Source organism: Protopterus annectens, chromosome 2.part1 (assembly GCF_019279795.1).
Source record: "Protopterus annectens isolate FY-2018-M chromosome 2.part1, PAN1.0, whole genome shotgun sequence".
Lineage (NCBI taxonomy): Eukaryota > Metazoa > Chordata > Ceratodontiformes > Protopteridae > Protopterus > Protopterus annectens.
In genome coordinates, this window is record NC_056729.1 from 1,181,284,990 (window position 1) to 1,181,306,659 (window position 21,670).

Genomic DNA, 21,670 nt, shown 5'->3' on the forward strand with positions numbered 1-21,670 from the left:
GAGAAGTTCCAGATGGTCACACTACAGTCCATCATGCCGTACCTGCAAGAGAGCGACTGGATCTGCTTGTTAGATCTCCAGGGTGCTTACTATCACATAAAAATGCACAGAAGCTCCAGGAGGTTCCTCCACTTCTGGCTAGGGGCCAGTCATCATCAATTTTGTGCCCTACCCTTTGGCCTCACCACAGCCCCCAGGGTGTTTACCAAAGTTATCGCCGTTGTAGCGGCTCACCTGAGACTTCAGGGGATTCAGGTCTATCTGTACCTGGATGATTGACTCCTCACTGCTCCCACCAGGAGTCTACTTTCCCAAACCAGGTATTACTTTCTGACACTTGCCCGGAGTTTGGGTATCACAGTCAACCCATCCAAATCTCTCCTAGAGCCTGTACAGGTAATATACTACATTGGTGCCAGGATAGATACACTCCAGTGCAAAGTATTCCTGACCTCAGAGAGAGTTCAGAACCTCAGGATGCATGTCTCTCTAATCTACCGTTCTCAACTCCTGACAGCAGAATCAGTGTTGAGGACCCTAGGCTTGATGGTGGCTACCATAACTCTTCTTGCTTGTGCTCGGCTACAAATGCGGATTTTTCAGTGGACTCTAGTGGTTCAGTGGTCCCTGTTGGAATTACCACTAACTTATCTTCTCCACCTAAGTCAAGTGTGTCAGTCATCCCTCATTTGGTGGATGAGCTCTCCAGCATTTTGGAAGGACGACCCTTTGTTCCAGCCCCAGCCCAAACCACAGTGACCATGGATGCCTCCCAGCTTGGGTGGGGGGGGGGGCATTGTTCAGGCAAGACAGTCCAAGGCCTGTGGTGCCCCATAGAGACCAGCTTGCATATCAATGTCGTAGAGATGAGGGTGGTCCTTCTAGCGTTGCAGGCCCTTCGTGCCTTTCTTCCTCTGAAGATGATTGCCATTCAGTCAGACAACATGTCAGTAATCTGGTATATCAACAAACAGGGAAGGGACCAGATCTTACCCCCTATGTCATGAGGCCATAAGAGTGTGGGAATGGGCAATCTTCACTGGTTGCTTTCTCATTTCTCATCACAATGCACATTCCGGGATGGTCCAACATTCTAGCAGATAGGCTATCGGACCATTCTGATGCCTTACGAATGGTCTCTGAATCTGTCAGTAGCGGAACATATCTTCAGCGAGTGGGGTCAACCTTGCTGAGATCTCTTCGCATCTCCTTCCAATGCAAAGTGCAACAGGTTTTTTGCTCTGAACCCCCTGCTGGAAGAGTCCCTCAGAGACGCTCTAGTTCATCCTTGGCCTCCCAGTCTTCTGTATGCTTACCCGCCAGTTCCTCTCATCCTGAAGTTTCTGCAGAAAGCCAGTCGACTGGGGAGCAAGGTCATCCTTATTGCCCCATTCTGGCCTCGCCAGGTATGGTTTCCCTTCCTTTGGTTTCACCTTCTGGCTCTACTTTGGATCCTAGATCCCATTCAGGATCTGATTTCACACCATCGGGGGTGCCTCATCCGAGTCTGGACAGCCTGAAGCTCTTGGCTTGGCTGCTCCAGTTCCCATGATCGCTAGGACTCCCGGACTTTCCTTCTCAGTTAAGTCTATTTTTGGTAGCTGCTCATAAGTCTTCAACCAGAAAGGTTTATCGCAGCAAGTGGAAACGTTTTTCTTTCTGGGCCTTTCAGAGGAGTTTAGACCCTTTCACAGCTCCTATTTCCACTATTCTTGATTTTCTAGCGGATATTTTTTCCAGCATGGACCTAGTTCTATCAAAGTTCAGTTGGCTGGCATTTCTCATTTTCATATGGGCAAGAATTCTGCATCCTTGGCATCTTCTAGACTGTGTAAAGCCTTTATCAAAGGCACCTTTTTGCTACGCCCCCCGGTCAAAGATCCTGTCCCCCCCGTGGGACCTTACTCTGGTTCTCCAAGCTTTGGTCGCCCCGCCTTTTGAGCCTGCCGCAACTGCCAATCTAAAATTTCTATCATGGAAAACAGCTTTTCTGGTCGCTATTACCTCTGCAAGAAGGGTTTCGGAATTACTTGCCTTGTCCTTCAAACTTCCGTATGTGATGTTTCATAAAGACAGAGTTTCCCTTTGAACCAACCCATCTTTTCTTCCTAAGGTGGTGTCACCAGTCAGTATCAATCAGACTATACATTTGCCTGTGTTCTTTCCCAGTTTTACCAACAGGATGGAATACAAGCTACCTGCTGGATGTTCATAGATGGTTACGATTCTATTTACACAGGACAAATAAATTTTCGTAAATCTCATCAGTTGTTTCATTCTATAGACCCTTTTTGGACAAACTTATTTCCAGTAATAGAACTAAAAATGTTTATAAGAAAATTAAACTTAGCCTATATATTCAATGAACAAAACATTACTAAAACAGTATGTAAAAATACAGATTTGAAAAATAAGAGCACCTTTAATCCACCAACAGACCCTACTTTAAGCATTTTTGAAAAAAACAATAGAGGAAGAAATATATAGGTTAAAAAATAATGAAAAAAATGGCCTCCTATATTACAACTTAAGTAAAAAAGAGAATGAAATATTGCAAAAGTTAAGAACAGATGAAACTATTCGAGTTATGAGGCCTGACAAGGGAGGGGGTATGGTATATTTTGATTCTCTTGAATACTCTCAGAAAATCTTCAAAATACTTAATGATTTGAACACCTATCAACCTTCATCCCTTAATGAAGTCAACATTAGTCATAAAAGAATTGATTATTATTTAGAAGATTATTTAATTGAAGAAAGAATTTGTGGGGACCTATATAAATTTCTTAAAGTTTTACACCCTAAAATAGCAACAATTTTTGGTATACTATAAGTGCATAAGGGATGGGGACCCCCTGTCGTTTAGGCCTATTATTGATGGCAGGGGATCAAAAACTTACTCATTTGGAGTAGTAGTAGATTCCTGGTTAAAAGATCAGATTATAAATAATAAACATTTATTAAAGGACTCTTGGGACTTTTTATCTAAAATTAAAAATGAATATTGGGATAAAGATTTATTTTTGTTGACCATTGATGTGGTTGATATGTTTTCTAGTATCCCAAAAAGAGAAGGAATGGAATATTTTTCAGATAGTTTAAATCATAACACCTGTCTAGACAGCAATAAAAAAGAATTATTAATCGATTTTATGGAGATAGTACTAGAGAATAATTATATTTTATTTGAAGGAGAATACTATAAACAGTCCCAAGGTGTAGCTATGGGGGCCTCTTGTGCCCCCATTTTTGCTAACTTGGTGCTCTTACAATGGGAGCAAAAGTATGTCTTCAATAGTCTTATTTTATAAACATATGACATTATATGCGAGATCCCTGGACGATATATTTATTTTGTGGAAAGGTCCAGAAGATACAATTCGAGATTTAGTGTTGTACTTGAATGGGTGTACAAGTTTTTTTTAATTTACATATGCATACAATAATATAGGTATTAATTACCTTGACACATATATAAAGAAAGACAATAAAGGTTTCAGTTCCAAATTATACAGGAAACCCACTTTCAGTAATTCTTACTTGGACTACTCAAGCAACCACCCTATTAAACAGAAAAATAGTATAATTAAGGGACAGATGATCAGGGTTGCAAGAATGACCTCTGATAAGAATGAATTAGAGGATGAGTTAAATCAGGTTAGTAAAATGTTTGAAGAAAGAGGGTATCCAAAAAAGGTGATTCAAGAATACAAGGAATATGTGTTAAGAGAATGGGGCAATAAATATAAGCCATTATTGGGTGATGAAACAGGTGTTGAGAATAGTAGAAAAATAAGAGAATCAGAAAATGCTAGATTTGAAAAGGCTATGGTCATACCATATGCTAGTAAAACAAAAGAGGTAGAAAACATTATTAAGAAGAATTGGATTATTCTTAAAAATAATCAGAAATTATGGGGTATCAGAGGTGATAATCCAAATTTTGTTTACAAAGTAGGGCTAAATTTAAAGAAGAATTTTGAAAGCACAAAAGATACAAAAATTTATGGTGGAACTAAAAGATGTGGACATTGCTCCCAATGTAAATACATATTTAGTAATGATCAGATAATTTTAGACAGTACATTGTTATCCACAATAAATTTTGTCAAAGGAAACTGTCAAAACAGAGGAATAGTGTATTTGGCTATCTGCAAATCCTGTCCGGCCTTTTATGTGGGAAAAACAGAATGTAGGCTTAAGGACAGGATTTACGAACATACATATCAGATAACCACAAAAAACTTGAATAATGCACTATATAAACATTCTACAATGTGTAAGGAATTTACAAAATTTAATTTTGGGATTTTAGAAAAAGTTACAAAGGAACCAAGGGGTGGTGATTATAGAAGCCACATAGAAGAGAAAGAAACATGGTGGCAAATTAAGTTACAAGTTGGGCAAAAGCCAGGCTTAAATGAAATTATTTCTATCAAACCTATTTTAAATAAAAAAGCTTTATACAGTAAATAAATGAAAAGATTTTAATATTTATATTTTTGTAACATAAAGTCTTAACATGTACAAATGTTGTGATAAATTATATTTTAAATGTTTTAAATGTTGTAAAAAATGTATTACATATTTTAAATATTGGTTAGAAACCCATTTAATACTAATGAACTTGTTAATATTAATGAATTTTGTTACATTCATTAATGGTGATGTCACAGTAAGTGGGTATAAATAGTGGAACATGGGAATATTCATTGATTCTGATGAAATCCCTATAGGAGGGAAGAAAGTGCTCAATCAGTTGGACTTTTTAATCTTTTGTGTGAATAATAAAATATCAAGTGTTTCTACATCTCAGCAGTGACAACTTTTTATTTATTTCCAAGGTCACTGTAGCTAGATGGATTTCTTCATGCAACCTGCAGGTCTATAAGGACAAAGGCATGTCTCCTCCAGGTCAGGTAAAAACTCATTACACTAGGTCCATGGCTATGTCTGCAGATTTCTGGTCTAGAGGGTCTTTGGATGACATTTGCCCTGCCCGCTACTTGGTCTTCATCTCATACATTTATATCTCATTACAAGTTGGATTTGACTTCTAGAAGGAGAGTATCCTTTGGCTCCGCGGTTCTCTGGAATATCCTTCCATGAGGGCCTTCCAGGAGTTTAGTAGCTGGGGACTCTGTCCCACAGGTTGAAGACCAAATGAAGTAAACTACTTCAGATAAAGAAGTTATGTACTCACCATAACGTTTCATCTGAGTAGTTGTACTTCATCTGTCTTTAACTGTCCCTCCCTCCTTCCCCCGTACCTTGGCGCATGTTCAGCCTACGGGCTGCAGTATAGGTCAACAAGTATGTTATCAGGTTGGGGTCTAAGTATAAGTTCAGCAAACTCGATCTGGGGATGGAAGGCAGTGGACGTGTATTATGGGTAAGTGGAGGAGTCTGGAGCTCGGAGCTGATGCTAGTAATATTTGCCGGTTCGGATCCGATACAGATCAGTATCCCACAGGTTGAAGACAAATGAAGTACAACTACTCAGATGGAACGTTATGGTGAGTACATAACTTCTTTTTCTGTTTTTCTGGTTATAGTCAGAATGAGTGAGCAGTTTCTAGGGAAACAAATGGATTCTTCCCCTGAATTGAGGAGATTGTCTCATTCTTTGTGTATTCCGCTCCTAGTTCCAGTTTTAATGGAGGTAGATGCATCTGCCTGTAGCAACTCTTATTCATTTTAGTTCCTATTGACTCAGTTAAGCTTTAAAAGGTTTCTCAAACTAATCAACTCTTCTCTTCTAACCCTAGGCATGACCCTACAGCTGTTTGACACTTTTGCCATCCGGTAAGAGCTTTCATGGATCATCCAACCTTTCAAAATAAGAATAACGTCATCAAATATCAAGGCTTCAGGTAAAAAAAACACTTTATTGTAAGAAAAAGGTAAGCGCTTTCATGAACATACAGATCGCTTCATCAGACTAACTTAATGCAGCATCACTCCACAATAGGGTTGCCACCTTTTCAAATGCCCAAAGTGGGACATTTTTGGTACAAACGTCAGATTTTGCAGGGAAAAACATACCCACGGCCAGTACAAAGGACAGAACTTCACTTTTTTGCCTAAATAAAAGCTTATTCTTGTAGCATTTTAGTTGTTTATTCTGTTTTTTATAACATTTAGTTGTTTCAGATACAGAATAACTGTTTTATGCAACTAGTACATAAAATATAGAAAATACGTGTGTCCTAAAATCTCAGGGCATTTGCCATTTTTTCGATTTCTTCACAGGACACGACTGCCCAAAAATGGATTGTCCCTCACAAAGTGGGGATAGGTGGTAACCCTACTCCACAGTTTAAAGCACTCAGTATCCAGTCAGTAGCTCTACATAAGTAAATACATATATGAAATGTCACTATGTTTTTATGATGTTTTTACTTGCTTATAAATTTCTAATGATTTTTATACTATATAAATGTGTTTTTTACTAGGTATATGTGTTTAATTATGTAGAACTACTGATTGGATACTGAGTGCTTTAAAGTGTAAAGTGATGGTTGCATTAAGTTAGTCTGATTAAGTGATCTGTACGTTCGTGAAAGCGCTTACTTTTTTCTTACAATAAAGTGTTTTTTTTTATCTGAAGCTTGGATATTTGATGCCATTATTCTTATTTTGATTCTTGCTAAAGTTGTTTTTGGCATCAAATAGTACTCTTTGGTCCTGTTTTTGTCATTTTATACATCATCCATCCCTTCCCGTGCAAACACAGAGGGGAACATTTTGGATGGATTGGCTAGGAGAACTTTTGCTTCTTTCACTCCAGTGTACAGAATTCTTAACTGTCTGAACCATAAGTGGAAGTTCTGTTTTTTTGTATAGACATTTTGAGAAGTCCTTACCACTCTTCCCCGTGAAGGTAGGACCTGACTAATTTCATGATTTCCAACATAGCTCAAGTATCTAAACATGTTTTAAGTCATGTGTGTGTGTGCAGAAAAAAGTCTCTATACTTTATAATAAAGGACCTGTATAGGCAGAGAGTACAAAGACAATCAAGTTCATGTCTCCTCCTTTTCTCTTAAAATCTCCAATACAGTCTGTGACTACAGACACCTCAGGTTTTGCTTGAGGTGTGGCTTCTGTGGGGGAATACGTCCAAAGCTTGTGGGATTCTTCAGGCAGACCAAAGCATTTAGAGATGTGGCCTGTGATATATGCCTTTAAATCTCTTCATCATCTGTGGTCCCCAGGACCTCTTCAGGTGATCACGGACAACACCACAGTCATGTGGTACATCCACTAGCAAGTGGGTACAATGTTGTACCATCTAGACAGGCTGGTACTGATCGCTTTGAAGTTAGCTCTTCGGCACTCTTTAACCCTCCAGTCATCTTGCATTCTGTCATGGAACAAAAGATAGTGGTAGAGAATCTGAGCAGGACCAGGACAGACCTTCCACAAATTTAAATTCAAAGAGAGGGTCTTCCAGGAATTGATTCATTTTTGGGGAATACCTCTGATGTGTTTGCCTCTTTTCAAAATAGAAGTCATATGCTTTTTCATTTCCTTAGAGGGGACTGTTCTTTTATATGTTCCATCCTTTTCACTTACATCATGGATAATTCTGAAATTTCAGAAGGACACTCTAAAAATATTTGTGGTGACCTCTTTTCGGCCTAGGCAGTATTGGTTCTCCCTTTTTATGGACTTGGCCGGGGGGCAATTATAAATAGCTTCCTCACAATCTGGATCCACTCATATAAGAAGAGATTGATACATCCCAAGCAAAATCATCTTTAACTTTCTGCCTGGATGATTCATTTCTTTTACTTTTTGGCACATCTTTTTTTAGAGAGCCTTCATCTGGTGCTAAAGGGGGAGAGAAGTTATGCTGCTAGAAATCCTTTGTTTGCTGAAGAGTTTTTCTGGTTGCCTTTAACCAGGTCACTATCAGGGATTATGGACCACTGGTGCTCAAATATTTGCAAGTAACTACCCTCTGGTCTTTGATACTCCTTTGTCAATTTACAACTTGCGTCCATTTCAGCATGTATGCCCATGGATCCTCCACTTTCAGTGTTTTTGTAAAACAATTTCTGTACACTTGAGACAACCACACAAGCAGGTTGCTCCTTCCAAGGGTCTTAACTTTTCCATTGTAAAATTAATCACATCTCCATTTGAACCTACACACCAAACAGGTTTAAGGTTCATAAACCTGTTCTGCTCATTGCTTTGACATCTGCAAGAAGGCTATCTGAATTGCAGTCTTTCATGGTGGGTATTCCATAGAGAAATGGTGTTATGAAAAGCAAGTCTGTCATTCAGATACAAGGTTGTTTACAGGTTTATTTTGAATCAGGCCATCAATATCCCTGTATTCTATCCTGACACTCAGGACAAGGGAGAAAGTAGTCTGTATACTCTAGACATGCAGAGCAGACTTGGAATAGTTTAACATCTGTCCATTTCTTAATGTTAGGGCTAAAAGGACAACCTGGGACAAATATACTATTTTCCGATAGTTAATTTTTGCTATTGCCTTTTTATTATACTAGAGATACTAAACCATTTCCAGGCAGTATCAAGAGATGCACTATGAGAGCCTTGTCAGTTTTGATGGCATGTTGGAAAGGGATGGACTCGAGAAGCATTTCAGTGATAGCCACATGGTCATATTTATGTAACTTTACAAGGCATTACACACTGGATTCCTTTTCCAGATCCAAGACTGACTTTGCTAGTGTTATTACACAGGGCCTCCTCCCAGGTTGGCTAGGTTTTGTTAATCAACCATTTAACCTAAAGGCTACTGTAGCAGTGGGAATGATAACCAAAGTACAGGTGTGCAAGTTGTATATGCACTTAACAGTTGGATGTTCAATTTCTTTACTTCTGTATTAGCTGCCAAATCTCTTTACTCTCCAGATTTTCACAGAACGTCCAGATTTTTGCCACATGTTTTTGATCTGTTCCTCATAAAAATCTGTTTTTCTGCCAAATTACTGAGGATTGAATTCACTAAATAATGACATACATTTGAGTTTCAGACTTCTTATCCTTCACAAAAATTCATGCCAACAGAAATCCTGTCATTCTAGCAACTCTGTAAGTTTATAAGATCAATATTTAAAATCTGTTCCTATTTGTGGGCATTGTCCCCCGTTCTTTTAGGCTTTGTCCATACTTTCATGAAGAGTTTGAGAGGTTTAGTAGCCACTCCCACCCTTCTTTCCCCCCTAATATCGTTGGGAAGTAGTTTGTTTACTTCAGGATAACAGCTTTTTAAGGAAATAAAATCCTAAAGTTTTTCCATTCTGACTGCTGATTTTCCCTCTTCAGGGCTGTCCAATCACCAGTCAGATTGGAAATGTGGAATAGAGACAGATGTTTCGGAAGCTGACCTGTTTATCTTAGGCAAGATGCAATGCATATAGCCTAAAATCTACTGCAACAGTAAGGAGTTTGAAAATCTACTGTTTCTTATTCAATATTACAAAGACATGCATCTGGAATGTTTCTCCCTGGGCCTCCGCTGAAAATTGGCTCCTTCCAACTCAAACTTTCCAGGTAAACAAATGTTAAATAAATAAATAAACCTGTACATTTTAGAGTTATGATTGGATAGCAAGGTTTGGGTAGAAAGTTTAATGTTAGTGTTGGGGTTCTGGGTCAAAATATCTGTGTTTATACTAGGATCAAACTGGTGAAACGTCAGGTACTTGCTGTTTTCCAAACAAGTGGTAGGAAGCAAATGAGCTGCCTTCTAATAACAAGCAAGCACCTGTACTAGATCCTTTCAGTCAGCAAGCATAATTGTGTTATTTTAAAAGTCATGTTCTTTTGTACTAGACCTTTGAAGGAAAGCTCTTCTTCAGCCTTAGAAACTATGAGATTAAGGTAAAATGATATTTAATAACATTTTTCAGGTTGGCTGAGTAGGTGAAACAATATGGCTTTCAAGGGTCTATATTAGGAAAGCGAAAAGACGTTTATGTGAATACGTAAACCGCAAAAATGGAAATATCGAATTTCCATGGTTGTCCCTTCTGTGGATTAGCTGCATAAGGTAAGTGTTGGATAGTTAACGGAGTTTAGGATAGGGTGTGGGTTAAGGTAAGTGCTTAGATAAGTAATGTATGTTAGATTTAGTGTAGGGTTAGAGGTAGGGTTTTGTTAAATGTATGTATGTAGGTTATTTTGTTTGTTTGTGTATATTTTTGTAGGGGAAACGTGCGGTAGTTACGGACCTTAGGGTTAGGGAGGGGTTAAGGATAGTGCATAGATAGTTTTGTATGTGTGGTTTAGTAGTGTTGGAGGTAGGGTTTTGTTAAATGTATGTATGTGGATTATTTGTTTTGTTTGGGTGTATGTCTAGGGGACGTGTGCAGTAGTTAGGGTTAGGGAGGGTTTAAGGATAGTGCATAGTTGTGTATGTGGGGTTTAGTGTAAGGTTAGAAGTAGGGTTTTGTGCTTTATTTTAGGTTAGAAGTAGGGTTTAGTTAGTGTATGTATATCGTTTATTTTATTTGGGTAGGTAGTATATAGCTAGTGGTGGGGTTGGCCGACTATGACAGTTCGATTTTTTTTTCGCTGTTTAATGCGTACAGGATTTTCGCGGTATAGGGGTCAATGTTTTGGTATTCGCGCATAGGGTTTTTCGCTTTCGTAATATAGACCCGGCTTTCAACTCATGGGCATTTATGATGTAAAAGAATAGATTTGCTGCAGTAATCTGATTACCATCTGTGTACTTTCACAGACAAGTTCATGTTCTTTTTGGTGTGGTAGACATGAATATGCAGAAGTACTGTAGCCCTGTTATTTGACAAAATCCAAACATTTTTTGTTGTTCAAGGCTCATGATATTAAAATGCTTTTCTTTTTTATAATGCACCTCAAATAACATTTTTTCCGCCAGGTGGAGTGAAGTTACCCGAAAATTGGAGCTCTGGGTTCAGGTACTTGAGCTGAATGAAAATGGCGAGTACTGTCCTGTGGAAGTGATACCTGCCAGAGATGTTCATACAGGTGGCATCTTCCAGCTTCGTCAGGTGAGTTCTAAAGAAAATGCTTCCTGTAGATATTTGAGTCCTTTGGGAAAAGTAGGTATGGAGGTGCCCACTGAATTCAGTGTTATTATTTAGATTCTTCCACTTCTTCACAAAACTATTAGAAAGTAGGGTCTGTTCTTTTATCCTGGTGGAAAGATTGTTGCTCATTGCACTACGTGTAAATTAAAAAACAGAATATTTGAACCGTGTACATTTCCTACTGGGATAGTTTTTAATGCTGTACTGTGCTGTGCTGAAGTTGTCAGTGCAGTAAGTTCATTGCAGTGTGGTGCAGTTTTTTTTTTTTGAAGTTCTCAGGTTATCTTAACTTTATATGCAGGCTTTGAAAAGTACACTCTGTAAAATGGAAACGGCTTGCATTTTGGTCAGCTGTAGCCCATTAATATGTCTTTTATACCAGTTTTATTGTAGAGCAAAATGTCCATCATATTGATCACGGCTGCAGTTATTCTTCACTATGTGGGTTATATCCTAACAAGGATATAACAGCCAGCCAGTTTGCAAAGTCTCAGGGCACCTTACATGCATCTAAACCATTAAGTCCGCTCAAGCTGTGCTGACTAAAAAGATTTGGGTGCCAAGCCTTTCGGAGCTTTCCTGTTGAAGATAGTGTTCCTCTGCAGGCTTTTGAGGATTGATGGTTGGCTTTGTTAGGTAGATAGTTCTCTTTGGGGAAAACATTCCACATTAAATTATTATTGTTTTATTGTACTTTCCTGTTTAGGAAAGTTATTTTAAGCTAGGAATTTGTGTTTTAATTGGCTATCATGTGACTGGACTATATTTTTAAACAGAAGAGCACTTTTTTTCCCTGTCACTTTAAAAGTTGTTTTAAGTAATTGGAAACCATTGTATATGTGGAGGAATTGTTTGTTTTACATTTTTGGGCTGACAGAGTGCTTTTTTACTGTGTTTGCGTGTGAAAAAAGTGATTTTTAAAACGTTTAAAGTGTTACCACCTTTTGCTGGCTATTGTCCCCGGGAAAGGCACCATTTTTGGCATGACTGTGGAACAAGCTTACCAGTACCATGAGCATTCATTCCCACAGCCACAAAAAGAAAAAGTTAAGCAAATAGCCTTTGCCACTACAGCAGGCTATCAGTTTGCCTCAGCCACAGGTGGGTGAATCTGCTGTGGCCATAGCTTCTTTCTCAGATCACTCATCTTTTACCCCGGATTCCTCTGGAGTAGCACTTATAGCCGCTGTGGAATGGTGATCAGCCAAGTCTTCTGCAGCTGTTGGGGCCCGCTTAGTGAGCAAAAGAAGGACCACTCTTGTTCGTCCTGGAAGATGTAACCAGGAAGATGTCTGTACGGCCAGAATATTCTGCCCATCTTTGGTGAAACTGCTGCTGCTGCTGCCATTAATAACACTGCTGGCGCCATTTTTCCTGTATATATATAAAAAAAAAGAAAGAAAACTAAATATCTACTCCTCTTCATATTTCCTTAAACAGGAGTAATTTACTTGTCTAGCTCAGGGTTTAATTTGGACTGTTGATCTCTGTCTTATAATAAGGTATCTGGTAAAAGAAAGGGGTAACTCTTCCTGAAGATATTTAAGATTCTGAATCTGGGCAGGAAGATGAATGGAGAGATGCAGAATTTTTTCCTCAGCTTTCTGATTCAGACTCTTGAGAACTCAGCTTCTTATTCTCCATTTGAAGTTTCTTTTTCTGTGAGACACTTTTCAGAATGTCAGTGTTTTTAGTGGGAGGACACAGGTTTCTCAGTCCCTCAGAAAATACTGTGAGCTGTTACAGAAGGAATTTTAAGAATCTTCACCCATTCTTCCAGTGTCAGCTTTAGAAGATTGTCACTACCTACAGTTTTCCTTATCAGCCTGCTTCTCCTAAAAATACAAATGTAATGTATAAAGTTCCTCAGTCTTTAAGTTTTTGTACTCTTCCAAAACCTGACCCAGCAGCTATAGTTTAATTCTATTGCTGCTAAACATTTAATTAACTCCAATCATACTCTTTCTGACAAGGATGAGATTATTGGTAAGTACAGAAAAAAAGTGTATGCTTCTGAAATTTTCATTTTCAGAATTTTGAATTATCAATTGATTTATTGAAGTTTATTCTGACTGTGAAAGTATGAAGAATGTTCTGACTGTATAGTTTCTTCTTGTGAAGAAAAATCTGCTTTAAATCTAGTTTTTTCCATTGTACAAGTCACAACTCATGTTTATACTGTATGTATGACTCAATTAATAGTTCCACGGTTATGATCACTGGTACTGTTGTGAGGTTTTGCCTGGCTGCATTCTCAGAACCTCCCAGATGTGAAAAATGAGATTTTAAATTCTCCTTTGGATAGATAATTAAGTTTTGGTTCCTCCACAGAGGTTATCAAAAATGTGATGAAAGGCTTAAGCTGATGCAGGGAATCCCTAAGATTTTTCAGTCCTCAGTCTCCAAATTTTCCAACAGATTCTTTGACTTCTCATCATGTTTTGACAAAACACAAATAGTCTCAACAAAATTCTGGTAAACAGACATTTCAGTGGAAATGGTGGGGGGGTTCCAAAAAGATTTCAGGAACAACCCCAAAAAACAAGTGCAGTCCAACAAGTCAGAATGACCATTTAAGGGACTTTGTCCTCCCTGTCCCCACCCTGGCAACCCCTTTCCCCTTCCAGAGAGTCTGAATCTCCACTTTTTCTCTTTGATAACAGTGTCAGGCAAATGGGTTCTGAAGATCATTCATCATGGTTACAGATGGGAGTGGGAGCAAATCCCTCCTTTCCATGGAGTAAATTCCTCATCCAGTAACTAATAAAACACCTTGGTAGTGGCTCCCCTTGGATCTGTTCAGGCCGAACAAGTTCAGAATGTAAAAGTATATTGAGCACTTTCATCTTATTAAAATACTTTATCAGAATAGTTAACATTGGTCCATAGCCCTTTTACATCAAATTAAAAAATTATTGGTTAACACCATTGCATCATTTCCTTCAATACATTTTGAATATTACAAAGTGAATAATTACCATAAGAACATTTTTAGTATGAAATAAGTAAAATAATATTGTTTAGAATTTTTAAAGGATAACAAAAAATGTTATTTTTTTAAAAATAATTTTCTTTTTAAATGTATAATTACATAGTGCCTCTTTTATCGTTTGACATCACTCTTAAGAGTTTCAGGATGTCCTTCAAGGATGCATCTGCAGTCCTTACAAATGGGTTGTCCTGGCCTCAGGCAGCCCTTCGGTCGGCCGGATTCCAAAGTCTGGGTCTGGCCTCGGCTGATGTCACACTTCACCCGACGTCATAGCTGCAGTTCTGCGGGTATAAAGGCATCAGCCGACGCCATTTTCCTCAGTCTTTCTTGCCGCGTGGCACCCGAAGCAGAAGCTGTTCGCAAGTGCCGGTCGGTCAGAACCAGAGATTGCTACTACCGAAGACTTCTAAAAAGCTAAGTACCCCGTTGGGGACTCTTTCTTGCCTCAGCCGATGTCAGAAAAAGTGAATAACTGTTTAACTTGTAGGAAACAAATACCTCATAAAGATTTCCACTCTTACTGCCTACCTTGTTTAGGCCCAGACCACGACGTAGCAGCTTGTCTAGCCTGTGCTTCCTTCAACCGACGAGCACTTAGACATCGGTCGGAGTTTGCAGAGGAGTTTTTCGGCTCCGCTTTTGCTTATATCATGCCGTCGGAGACTCCGACTTCACATTTAGCTAAAAAGCGTAAGGAAAAGGACCGACACTCGCGGTCCGCGGTTTCGGCCGAAACCGCTGCTAAGCCAACCGCGAGCGTCTCGGTTTCGGCTGAAGCCGAGTCCGTGGTTCTTCCTTCGGCCGAAAACATGCCTCCTTCTACCGAGGCCTCTTCCAGTATGGCTGAATCTGCTACTGAAATTCCACCTGCTCTTACAGTTTCTCAGGATTTATCAGATACTATCCCCTCAGATGTATCTACTCCTGCACGTGGAGCTGCTAAGCCCCCTGCATCCATGTCAATTAAGGCTTTTGCCAGGGCTAAAGCAGCTAAATCTTCATAGGCCGTGCCTGCTAAAGCCCCCTCTCACAGGCCTAGCTCTAGTACTCAAATGCTTAGTCTAGCAGAGGATCTCATTTCTTTTATCAGGGGAACCCAGTCTCACCCTGACAGGGCCTCTCACCCACCTCCAGAGAAGAGGCTTAGAGCAGAGCCCCCTGAACCAGTTTCTTCAGATTACTCCTCTGATGATTCAGAACATACAAATCTCCATATGAGGACTCTGATGCAGAGGATTCCGTACCTTCTGCCTCTCCTCCTGAGGAATTTTCTTTTGGGGAAACCTTGCATGCTATGAGGGAACAATTTCAATGGCAGGGCCAGGATTTTTCAGACTCCAGGTAAAGGCTTAGGACCTTTTTACATTTACCACAGCATAGGCCTTTAGCTATTCCTCCAGTACTTACAGTTGTGGATGATGCATTTACTGATGCTTGTACTGCCCCTGACTCACTGCCTCCGGCTCCTGCTAAGCCCGATAGATACTACAGGGTTCCGGACACACATTATCATTTGTATAAGGCTCCTATTGCAGATCCAGAAACTATTTCACAGGGCCCAAAAGCTGTAACAGCTGCCTCTGCCAAAAAACCCTCCCCTCTGAAAGGGAATCTAGGGCATTGGAGAGATGGGGTAAAAAAGTTTATACTTTTGCTACTCTTTCGGCTAGGGCCTTAAACTGTCAATTCCACATGATTCAGTATCAGGAATTCCTGTTAGATCAGCTCACTAAAAAACTGTCCTCGCCTGAACCGTTAGACCGTAAGTCCCTTCAGGATTTGGTGCATAACACTCAGCAGGTCAGTAATCATTCATTAAAATGCGGCTATGACGCACTGGAGGCTTCCTTTAGATCAGCTATGACTGGTACAGTGATCAGAAGGCATGCATGGTTAAAAGAACAATCCTTACCAGACCATGTAAAGTCTAAGCTTCTAGATGCACCCATGGAAAAGCACAGTTTATTTGGTTCCCCTGCACAGCAAGTGTTGAAGAAGGTGGAAGAAAAAGCTAAATCTGTCCAGACAGTCAAGGATTTCTTACAAGTCCAGCCTCCGAGGTTTAGTAGGAACTGGCCTTCCAAGAATTGGTCCTTTCCAGACACCACCAGAGCACAATGAGGCAGAAATAGACGTCCTAGAGGCAGAGGTCAGTCCAGAGGTGCCTACAGGGGACGTCAGTGGCAGCCTAACAGCCAGAGATCTACTGCCACAGATCCAGCCACTACCACTTCTACAGGACAATCACAGTGACTTGGCTCTGAAACCGCCTACCAGGGAACAACTGGCAGCACCCTTAGGTGGAAAATTAGCCTTATTTTCAGTAAATTGGCATTACATTACAAGAGATAAATGGATTTTACAGACAATAGACAAAGGCTACAGGTTTCACTTCCATACTCTTCCAAGGAAGAGAGGAATGCCAAACCTTCCTCCAAACCAAAGGACAAACGCTCTACAGCAAATAGACCACTTACTAAGGATGAGAGCTATAGAAAAGGTACCGGCTATGGAACAAGGACAAGGATTTTATTCAAGGCTTTTCCTAGTACCAAGAAAGGAAAACCAATGGAGACCTATCCTCGACCTGTCCGCTTTAAACACATATCTCATTGTTCCAAAATTCTAAATGCTGACCCTACAGCAACTTCTTCCCATGCTGGGCAAGGAGTCTTGGCTGGTGACTCTGGATCTCAAGGAGGCATACCTGCACGTCCCCATACGACCAAATTGCAGAAGATACCTCAGATTTCTTGCAGGATCAGAGCATTATCAATTCTCAGCATTGCCTTTTGGCTTATCTACTGCGCCCAGAGTATTCACGAAATGCCTGGCATCAGTAATTGCTCATGGCAGGCTTCAGGGAATTCAAATTTATCCATACCTGGACGACTGCCTGTTACAAGCGGACAGCAAAGACAAAGTAACAAAAGATGTGGAAAGGGTTATTCACCTGCTACAAGCCCTGGGATACACAGTCAACACAAAAAAGTCAAGACTGATTCCATCCCAAAGGATAACCTTCCTGGGTGCAGAACTGGACACATCAAACCAGATGGCATTCCTCACAGCAGAAAAACAGAAGCAGCTACCACTCTATTTCATGGCATTAACAACGCAGGACCAGCTTACAGCAAGGAAAATCCTGCAAGCCCTGGGTTACATGGCATCCTGCATAATAATAATTCCACATGCCAGACTACATATGAGGAAGTTACAGTGGTACCTGAGGAATTTATGGTCTCAGCACAAGCACAGCCTAGAGACCCAAATTCCAATAATTCCATGCCTGAAGCAAGAATTCCAGTGGTGGGCCCAGGCCTGTCAATTGAACAAAGGACTGCCCTTCCACAGGCCTCACCCAAACCAGACTATCACCACGGACGCCTCAGACCTCGGATGGGGGGCACACATGGTGGACACGTGTATACAAGGCTTATGGACTCAAGACCAGATGAACCTACACATAAATCAAAAAGAGATGCTGGCAGTAAAACAGGCAATTCAGACATTCAGACCATTTCTTCAACAGGGTCATTTGCTGATAAGGACGGACAACACCTCAGTTATGTGGTATATCAACAAACAGGGAGGCACACATTCATACCCTCTATGCCGGATGGCAATGGACCTCTGGAATGTGGCCCTGAGCCTCAACATTCAGCTCCAAGCCACATTCGTGCCAGGAAAAGAAAATATACTTGCAGACATCTTAAGCAGAACCACCACGGATGCCCACGAATGGATGCTGCATCCAGACATCTTCAAAACCATCACAAGGAAATGGGGACTGCCAGAAATAGACCTGTTCGCATCCCCACACAACCACCAATTGAAAAAATTCTGCACAAGGACATACCACCCACTTGCTTGGAAGGTGGACTCCCTATCTTTCAGTTGGGAAAACCTGACAGCATATGCATTCCCACCTCTTCCTTTGATGCACAAAGTGCTACTGAAGATCAAAGAAGATCACCCGAGGATCATCTTGATAGCTCCAGATTGGCCGAGGCAACATTGGTACCCGCTACTGAGGAGTATGTCCCGGAAACGCATGGCCTCTACCCTAATACCTCTACTGCTAACACATAACAACTTCAAAATCCTGCATCCAAACTTGAAAACACTGCAGCTAGCTGCTTGGAACGTGCATAAGGAAAAATAACCCAGATTTATCTCAAAGGGTTAAAGACATTATCTTGGAGGCTCAGAGACCCTCAACAAGGAAAACTTATTCAGCAAAATGGAAAAGATATCTCATTTGGAGTGCAACAAAAGGATTAGATGCATCATTGGCAAACATAGCTAACATCCTGGAATATTTAGCAGAGCTTTTCCACAATGGTCTGTCTTACTCCTCCATTAAGATTCATGCATCAGCATTTTCAGCAGAATACAACATGGATCCTCCAGTCTTTTCACAACCTCTACTCAGACAGTTCCTCAGAGGAATTAAAAATGTAAAACCACCAAGGAAACCACCATTGCCTTCATGGGACTTGAACTTTGTGTTAGAAAAGTTAACACCCCCCCCTTTTGAACCAGCAGCAACAGCAGAATTACAGTACTTATCTTGGAAGACTGCATTCCTGCTTGCAATCACTTCAGCTAGAAGGGTTTCTGAATTACAGGCATTAATGGCAGTACAGCCCTTCCTTATCTTCCATCAGGATAGAGTGTCCATGAGAACTAATCCTACCTTTATGCCAAAAGTGGTCTCCAGGGTATCTTTAAACCAAGCAATACACCTACCAACATTCTTCCCCAACCCACAGAACAGGAGGGAAAGATTGCTGCATACCTTGGATGTACACAGACAATTAGCTACTACCTGGACAGAACCAAGAACAATAGAAAAACTGACCAGCTTCTGGTAGCATATGCAACAGGAATGGAAGGAAAAGCAATTTCAAAACAAACAATCTCAAAATGGATAGGAAATTGCATTAGATTTTGTTACTCTTTTCATGGAAAGACAACTCCAGAAAACATCAGACCTCATTCCACAAGGGCTACAGCCACTACTACAGCTTTCTTACGAGGAGTGGCTACCAAAGACATTTTAGAGGCTGCTACTTGGAGCTCCGTGCATACATTTGCCAAGCATTATAATCTGCCTTTATACTCCAGATCCCGAGCAGGTTTTGCCACTGCTGTTTTGCAAGGGATCTTAACTACACCATAAACTCTTACTGCCTCCTTACTGCCTCCTGCCTCCTCCCCCAGTTTGGCTATGGTATTCTACCCATTTGTAAGGACTGCAGATGCATCCTTGAAGGACATAGTACAGTTTTGTACCTACCATAAATGTAGATGTCCGAGAGGTATGCATCTGCAGTCAGGATTACCCACCCTCCTTCCCCTCTGTGGTACTCCTAGGGTATTTGCCCATCTTGTAGCTAGCTGGGGGAATCTATTATGGTGGATTTGTTTGTATATATGTATATACATGTTTATTTCTATTTGCTCTCTATTGTTTGGAAACATTTGCATTTATCCAAATTTAGCCTTCCTAGAGGGCACCTGGCATCTGGGGCAAGAAACACTGAGGAAAATGGCGTCGGCTGATGCCTTTATACCCGCAGAACTGCAGCTATGACGGGTGAAGTGCGACAGCCGAGGCCAGACCCAGACTTTGGAATCCGGCCGACCGAAGGGCTGCCTTAGGCCAGGACAACCCATTTGTAAGGACTGCAGATGCATACCTCTCGGACATCTACATTTATGATAGGTACAAAACTGTACTTTATGATGTCTAAAAGGGTAAAAGAGGCAGTGTGTAATTTCTACATTATAAAAAAATATAATTTTTGTTAACGTTTAAAAATTCTAAATAATATTATTTTACCTATTTTGATTTTGTGACTCCATTAGGGGGATTGTTTTTTGAGTTAGTTCTGTACTACTTCCTGGTGGTTAAAGCTGCCTCTATGCAGTTGTTAACATGCTTATATAGGGTTTCTTTGAATGGTTCCACATAGGAAGCAGTGTTCTCAGGGTTTATGAGGGCTTGAAATTTTTGTAGGTTATCACTTAGTAGGACGTTAGTCTTAGAGTAGTTCCTGAACATCCCAGGGTTAGTTGGGGTTTCAGGTTATATTTTTTTACTTCAAAGGAGACCGTTTTGTGGTCTGACCTTACCGGAGAAGGCATTACACTAGGGGGATGTGCAGCAATCTCCCATATTAGTGAGGAACAGATTCACTAGGTTTGCGCCCCCGGTCAGCATATTGACAGCCTGGAGATTGTGTTTACATAATCCAGAAACCTCTGTGCCTGCTCATTTGGTGTTGTATATGATTCGCAGTTAATAGTGAGGTAATTAAAGTCGCCCATGAATATGGTGTTGGGTTGGATGGTGAGGATTTCCAGTAAATTTAAATACATGTTATGGGTTTCCTGGGTCATAGAGGAGGGCCTATAGCTTGGTATGGGTTTTTGCCTATGGTAATTTGAACATTGAGAAGCTCAAGTGGATTATCCTGTATATTTATTTTTAATGCAAGTCGAGATACCTCCACCTTTAGTCCCTGTCAGTGTAGTTGGTCTAAATGTGCAGAAGGCATTATAGCCTTTCACTGCCAGTATGCTCTCCAGTGATTTAACCATGTGTCAGTGACCTCACAGACATCTGCATTCTCTAGTGTGAAGAGAACTTGTAGGGAGTGGATTCTCTTGGTTTGATTCCTAGCATTGAACAGTAACACCTGTAAGTTTCCTTGGTTTTGATTTGCTATGTCAGTAGTACTTTCAATTTGGCATTGTCTGAAAAAGGTACTATGGGGGAGTACAATGTTTTAGCTAGTATTCAAAAGCCTTGAGATGAGAGGAACAGACCATTTATGGCAAAGCAGCATGGTCTGTTAACCATCTCCTTCCATGCTGACAAATATTGCACCCCCCCCCTCCCAGAATGAGACCAGAAACTAAGCCAGTTATTAAAGTTGGTCATCTTCTGTTTGTATTGTGGCATCTTCCTTGGAGAAGGCAAAAATGCTGTTCAATGATAGGCTCATACCAGCCTGGTACACGTATTCCGAGAGCTCCATGATGTCTCTCTTCATGTAGTATAGGGAGGTACCTCTCATGTCTTTTGTACCCACATGGACTGTGGTTCACTATGACTTATACTGGTACTTGTGGTCCATTGACCTAAGTGTGTACAAAATGTGGCAGATCCTGGTCTCTGATAAGCAACTTGACAGTGACTTTCTCCTTACTCAGTCTGGTGAGGGGGATGTTAGTGTCTCAAGTAATGGAGTCTCCATTGACCAGAATGTTGGATTGTGTGTTGGCTTGCTCTGAGTTTACTTTAACTCAGACTCTCCATCTCCCTGTTTTCTTTCCTTAACCTAAAAAATGAGAGAGCATGAGGATATTCTATACCTAGGATTTCTACAGACAACTCAGGTAGTATTTTGACATAGCTATATCTGGTAAGAAGAAGGGACACAGCCTCTGTCAAAACAGACCATTTCCAAAAGGTTGTCTTGGGCATCCTTGTGAGGCTTTTAGCTTTGTTTTTTCCACTACCTTGTGTGTTATTGTGATTAGGTTTATAATATTAGGATTATGTTTTTTGTGTTTTTGGTTTCACTGTTGCATTATTTTGGTTATC

At 40.5% G+C, this 21,670-nt stretch overlaps 1 protein-coding gene across 1 annotated transcript in view; it reads left to right on the plus strand.

The window, feature by feature from the left end:
• KIF13B (kinesin family member 13B) overlaps positions 1-21,670 on the plus strand; it is a gene marked incomplete in the record, with an annotated part of 3,953,176 nt that overhangs the window by 2,208,957 nt on the left and 1,722,549 nt on the right. The window contains 1 exon segment of the mRNA XM_044062707.1: positions 10,889-11,021. Within this exon segment, the coding sequence (XP_043918642.1) occupies positions 10,889-11,021 (133 nt within the window).